Source organism: Quercus robur, chromosome 3, assembly GCF_932294415.1.
Source record: "Quercus robur chromosome 3, dhQueRobu3.1, whole genome shotgun sequence".
NCBI lineage: Eukaryota > Viridiplantae > Streptophyta > Magnoliopsida > Fagales > Fagaceae > Quercus > Quercus robur.
In genome coordinates, this window is record NC_065536.1 from 62,129,653 (window position 1) to 62,136,040 (window position 6,388).

General features: G+C 37.1%; 1 protein-coding gene across 1 annotated transcript; it reads left to right on the top strand.

The window, feature by feature from the left end:
* The first annotated feature begins 308 nt into the window (after positions 1–308).
* On the top strand, positions 309–5,725 carry LOC126718762 (protein GAMETE CELL DEFECTIVE 1, mitochondrial). Its single transcript, XM_050421097.1, has 3 exons — positions 309–1,031; positions 3,501–3,690; positions 4,931–5,725. The coding sequence occupies exons 1-3, from the start codon at positions 499–501 to the stop codon at positions 5,135–5,137; spliced, it is 930 nt and encodes a 309-aa protein (XP_050277054.1). The 5' UTR covers positions 309–498; the 3' UTR covers positions 5,138–5,725.
* Positions 5,726–6,388: the final 663 nt, after the last annotated feature.

Sequence of the window (6,388 nt, forward strand, 5' to 3'; positions counted from 1 at the left end):
GATTTCAATTAACTCAATTGATAAAAAAATTGATGGTTGAATAAGAGATTTGAGATTCGATCTCTGTCTGTACTAAAAACCAATTAATATCTTTTTTTTTTTTTTTTTGGGAGAGAGGACAAATTAATATCTTGGTACATGATAAAAAGAATTCATCGTGAGCCTAAGCTCTAGTAAATTTTATTCATCAAAATGATAAAAAAAAAAAAAATAATAATAATAATTGTAGCCCATGGTCCAATTTCTAAGACAAAACAACTCAACATGTAATTGGGTTTTTGGCCCAACATTAAAACAAGCCACCCCTCTCAGTCCCTCTGACTGTGACTGTGACTGTGAGTTTCTCAAAAAAAGAAAAGTCTTTGTGACTGTGAGTAGGGTTTAACAGTTGAAGGTTGAAGCGACTCTCAACCGTGCTCTGCTTGTTTTCTTCTTCTCTCCGATACTCCTAAAGCTTAATCCTAAATTTGAAGCTCAAGCCCACCAATCTAAACAACAATGCAAAGCCTCAAACACATAAAAACACAAAGTTCTTGTTCAATTTTACTAAGAAACCAAATTCATAGACTCAGTTTTTTCACAATATCAAAGCACCATTATTCTTCTTCAAGCTCCAAAAATGGCGGAGGTGAAGAATGGAACGACGCGTGGGAATCGGCTTGGCTCCCAGAAGACCTCTCGGCCAAGCACCGTGCTCCATGGGAAACCGACGTGAATTTCTCTTCGGCTTCAGAGGCGGTGGTTGTGGAGGACTCGGAAGCCAAGGCGTTTGTGGAGGACATGAATGAGAATTGGAATCAGAGAAAAGGGTCTAAGCCCAAAAGCCCAGAGAAGCAACAGAATGATAGTGATAGTAGTAAGGGTTCGCTTTATAGCTTGGAGAACATGAAGAAGGATTACAGGTTGAAGAAGCAGAGAATTCACGCTGGGTTGTGGATGAAGGAGATTGAGAAGGAAGAGGAGGCTAAGTTGGGGGATTCTATGGCGAATGGTGGAGATGATATTGAAAAATTGCTGGATAGCTGCTCTGAGTATGTGTTTCTTTCCTATGTTTGTTGTATTTTTGGATTATATTGTAATAATTGATGGTGAATTCTATGGTACTTTGTGAATTTATCTGTATATATTTGGTGTGATCACTGGGTTATGTATTTGTTCTGGTATTTGGTATTGCGCGTGTCGGTTTGGCACAACTTATTTTTCAGCATTTTGAAAATGGGGTTGTTTGAAAAGCTTTACTTATTAGGAAAAAGTGAAGTAAAAAAGCTGTATTTTGTAGCGTTTCAAATTACATTGTTGATATTTGGCATGTCGTTTTGGTATTTGGCATGGCATTCCACCTCCTATTCCTAATGGGGGTTTGGGGTTAGGAAGCTAGTACCCTTTAACCAAGCTTAGTCAGGAAAATGGCTATGGTGTTTTAGGATGGAGGAGGAGCAGTTATGGAGGCATGTAGTAGCCGAGAAGTATGGTGTGGAGTGGGGTGGTTGTGTTTAGGAAACTCACAGTTGTGGTTTATGGAAGGGTATTAGTAGGATGGGGTTAGATAAGTTGTTAGAGAACATTCATTTTGATGTTGGTAATGGTAGCTGGATTCTGTTCTGGCATGATAGATAGTGCAGTGATCAATCTTTGTGGGAGACTTTTCCAACCTTGTATGACTGCTCTTTAGATAAAGAAGTGTTGGTGGGTTCCATGTTGGTGAGTCAAATTGTGGGAGGAAGGAGAAGCTGGGATGTGAGATTTTTTCGAGACTTTAATGATTGAGAGTTAGAATTGCTATTGACAAAATGTGCTCTTGATTCCAATATTCTTTTAAGGGAAGGAAATGACAAAATGTGTTGGAGGTTGAAGAGGAGTGGAGAGTTTGATGTTCATTCATGTTATAGTGCACTAAGAGGTCCATGTGGTTTGACATTCTCCTAGAAGAGGATTTGGAGTGTTAACTGTTAAGGTCCCTCAATGAGTCTTTTTCTTTGGCTAGACCATGGCTTGGGGGAAGATCCTAATGTATGATAATCTCATTAAGCATGACTATAAGCTAGAAGGGTGGTGTTGTATGTGTAGGTGTAATGGGGAGACAGTGGATCATCTGTTGTTACACTATACTGTTGTGTTTGACTTGTTGAGTTTCGCCTCTAGATCTTTTGGGATTTTGGGATCCAATGGGTAAATACCTGAGAAGAGCATTTACCTCTTGTTTGGTTGGAGAGATTGGTTGGTAAGCATTCATTGGACATTTGGAATTTAGTCCCATTATGTTTGTTGTGAACAATATGGCAGGAATGAAATCCTTGTACATTGGAGGATACAGAAAACAAGAACCCAATTGTTATCTTTGTTTAATGGTGCTTTATATGATTGGTCTCGAGCATGGGGATTCACTCATACCAGTTCCCTTCCTGAATTTATAGTCATTGTCTCTTGGTACATAAATTTGTTTCTCTTGTATTCTTTTGACTCCTTTGTGTCTATTGTACGTGGAGTAGTCTCTTTGCAGTTAAATTTATGTTACTTATCAAAAAAAGGGATTTGAGGGAGGAGACAGAGATTTAATAGGAGAGAGCTCTTCCCTAGACTTGGGCAAACATCACAATTTGAACAAAACAAAATGTTTTGATACTGAGTCTGTTAATGTTAGTTAAAATAAAAGTTAAGAACATGGAAATGAGAAATTAATAAGTTTGCCTAATTGTGAATAAATGTTCTGGAAGCTCATTTAAATTGTTGCAACTATACAATTCATAACAAATCCTGAACAATAAAAAGAATTCATTATCTAAAAAAAAAAAAAAACAATATGCAAAAAAATGGCTAACCTATATACAGTTGAGAATATGTAATATACCAATCACTAGCAAAGAATAGTTTCTAGATTGCAAGACCAGAAACTTAACTCCACCTCCCCATATTAACTAGGCTTCCTGAGCAACATCTCATCACATGTGAACTGAGAAAATATGAATATGTGGTGTTTAGTAGTGAAGAGAACCTATATGCTCTGATCTTGAGCTCATTAGAAAGCCAGCCACCTTCTTGTTCATGGCAGCGATAAAATTTTAAACAGTGTTCAAACAGATCCTGGCAGGAAATACTCAAAGATAAAATTTTCAAGATTTAAGTTTAGGTTGTCAGTGGAATAGTTAATTTAGAACATGAGCTTTGGAGTTACTATGCAAATGATTCTAGAAATTCATAAGCATAAACTTAGTCCCAAAATTTTGGGACTAAGGCTTTGTTTGTTGTTGTTGTAAACTAAACAACATTCAGGTCTACATGAAAACAAGAATACATTTAAATGAAGTTACATGTGTATGGTAAGGTATACATTTAAATGGGTCTTGAACCCACAACGTCACCTTCTGTCCCATTATTTATTTATTTATTTTGATAAGTAACAAACTTTTATGTTTACCGTTTTTATGTAGCAATATTGTATTAGAACTTACGGAGGCTTCTTATGAGTAAAGTTTTTGGGATTAATTCTTGAATGACTGCAGGATTTTTGACACTTCCAACAATGATTTGAACGACTCAAAAATCCCAGGCTCTTCTGAATTCAAAAACAAGCCTGATGGTTGGGAAACAACAGCCAAGGCTCAAGATGGGAATATATGGGAGATGTCACAGAGGGAAGAGGACATTCTCCTCCAAGAATTCGATCGTCGAATTGCATACAGCAAATTTCAGGTGTGCAAATATCTTCACATTCTCTTTGCTTATTCAAATGCAATATATTATTGGGTTTTGAGCATTGTATGAATGAAGGAGACAACCTGAAGAAGGGAAGAGGTCCTAGATTTTTAATTTGTTTGGCTCTCTGTGTTAGTCTATAGTTGTGGGCTACTTTTTTGTTGTACCAGGGAAACTATTTGCGTACTCCCTGGGATACTTTTTGCAGTCCCACATCGAAGACAACTCCCCCCACTTGCTGCCTTATAAGCTGTGAAGCTGATGGTACACTACTCTTTCAGCTTCACAGCTTATAAGGCAGCAAGTGGGGGGAGTTGTCTTCGACGTGGGACTGCAAAAAGTATCCCAGGGAGTATGCAAATAGTTTCCCTAGGACAATAATAACTGATGGTACACTACTCCTTCAGCTTCATAGCTTATAAGGCAACAAGTGGGGGGAGTTGTCTTCGATTTGAGACTGCAAAAAGTATCCCAGGGAGTACGCAAATAGTTTCCCTGGGACAACAAAAGAGTAGCCCACAATAAATAACTAATAGTACACTACTCCTTCAGCTTCACAGCTTATAAGGCAACAAGTGGGGGGAGTTGTCTTTGATGTGGGACTGCAAAAAGTATCCCAAGGAGTACGCAAATAGTTTCCATGGGACAACAAAAAAGTAGCCCACAATAGTTAATTCTAATTATAACATATTGATATCATAGTTTGCTTGTTTAGCATTAAATGATCTCTTTCCGGCTAAAGTAGTAACTAGGAAAAACTGTTGGAATAGTAAAACAAATGTTGTAAACACTAATACAACCACCCCCCCCCCCCCCACGCTTTTCTCTCTCTTTTTTTTTTTTTTCTTTGTTGAACGACCCTGATAAGTATGTTACAGATCTATAGCTGACCTGATTGTTTTGGAACAAAGGCTTTGTTGTTGTTGTGTGGAGCACAGCCATTGTTTCCTGGCTGTGTAGTCAGCCTTATGTTGCTTGAAAATACTGAATTTGGTGCACAAAGGCACTGCAAAGATCTAACTGAGGGTTTGCTAGAAATAAATAAAATTGCATGCTCATTTTGGACTTCACATGGATTTTTTTAAAGGTTTTTAAATCAACTTTTCAGGATTCATATTCTAATGTCAATATGATGCCAGAATTCAAGAGTATCTATAACCAAGTTCTTCCCCATTTTCATATTTGCTGGTGTCCTTTCTGGCTTTCTTACTGTTGGTTTTATGAAATTGGTATGCAGATAGCTAGTTTTATCAAGACACACATATTTAGCCGAAGGAGACCAATTGATGGGTGGAAATACATGATAGAGGAGCTGGGACCAAATGCCAAGAAAGGAAAGGGTAGTGTTTCAAGGTTACCTAGTCTATCTGATGCATCAACCCAACCCTTTAAGGAGGAGAAGACTCCACTTGATAGCAGGTTGATCCCCTTAAAGGGAAGGTAGCTCGGAGTCCAACTTCTCTCAGATATTCTCTTTTGCATATTAGACCTGCTGGAAAGGTTTATGGGAGCAAAAAGGTACATTCTGAAATTTGGGGGGCTATTCCTTTGTGTTCGATGTGGGCTATATGAAGAGAAAGGAATATGAGTACTTTCAAAGGTAAAGAATGTTCGATTATCCAGCTAAAGTTTCAGTTCTTGAGAACTCCTTATGAGTGGGAGCAAGCTGGCATGCCATCTTCTGCTTCAGATTTTGTAGCTGTTATGGACAATTTGTTCCTTAAATGATTTTCCTTGCAGCTCTTTTTTCTAATAGGGTTTCCCTTTGTATAATCTCCTTGAACTTGGGCTACGCCCCTCTATTCTTATTTTATTAATGAAATCTTTATACTTATTAAGGGAAAAAAATGATGATTGAATCTATTGATGGCCACTATCAATTCTAGTGATTTTGGTTCCCTGGTAATAACATCCTGTGGAGAACAGAATTTTGTTCTGCTGAATGCTAAAAGAGTGTGTTTCAGTGTATGTATTTCCTTCAGAACTGCAGTTCCTACTGTTGAATGAGATTTTAAATTTTTGTTTATTTATTGATGAGGCTTAATTATTCCAATTCTCTCATTGGACTTTGCCCTCAATTTAAATTGTAAAAATTACTTGCATCCAATGTGATTGTGATGTTTTCATTTGTTGTATTCATTTTCAAATCATTTAAAACTGACCTCACAAAAACATTGTAATTTGAGTTATCTACTTATCATTTAAACTCTTATACAACAACAACAACCAAGCTTAGTCCTGAAATTTTGGGGTTGGCATAATTTCAACTCTTATAATAAGAGAGACAAATTTATCACTGTTCACTCTTGGTATGATGGTTACTCCATAAGTACAAGTTCTTATGGGGTGAGGGGCAAAGAGCCGGGATTTAAGTCTACAAGAGAAAGTTTCACACACGTATACGTTTAGGTTAGAGTAGGATTTTTATCTCAAACCAAAAAGAAAGAAAGAAAAAGAGAGACAAATTCTAGCTTTGTAACATTTCATGTTCCCATGTTATTATTGTATGTTTGCTTGTGTTTTTTCAAACTCAATAAAGAGTCAAGGGATGTATGCATCGGAAAGAAAGTATTATTTCTGCTACCAATTTGACATGACGTAGAAGATACGTACTGCAGAGGTCAACTTATCATGGAGTTATGAGGTGATTAACATTTCTTTTATATAGAAGAAGGACTGTTCTTATGTATTGATA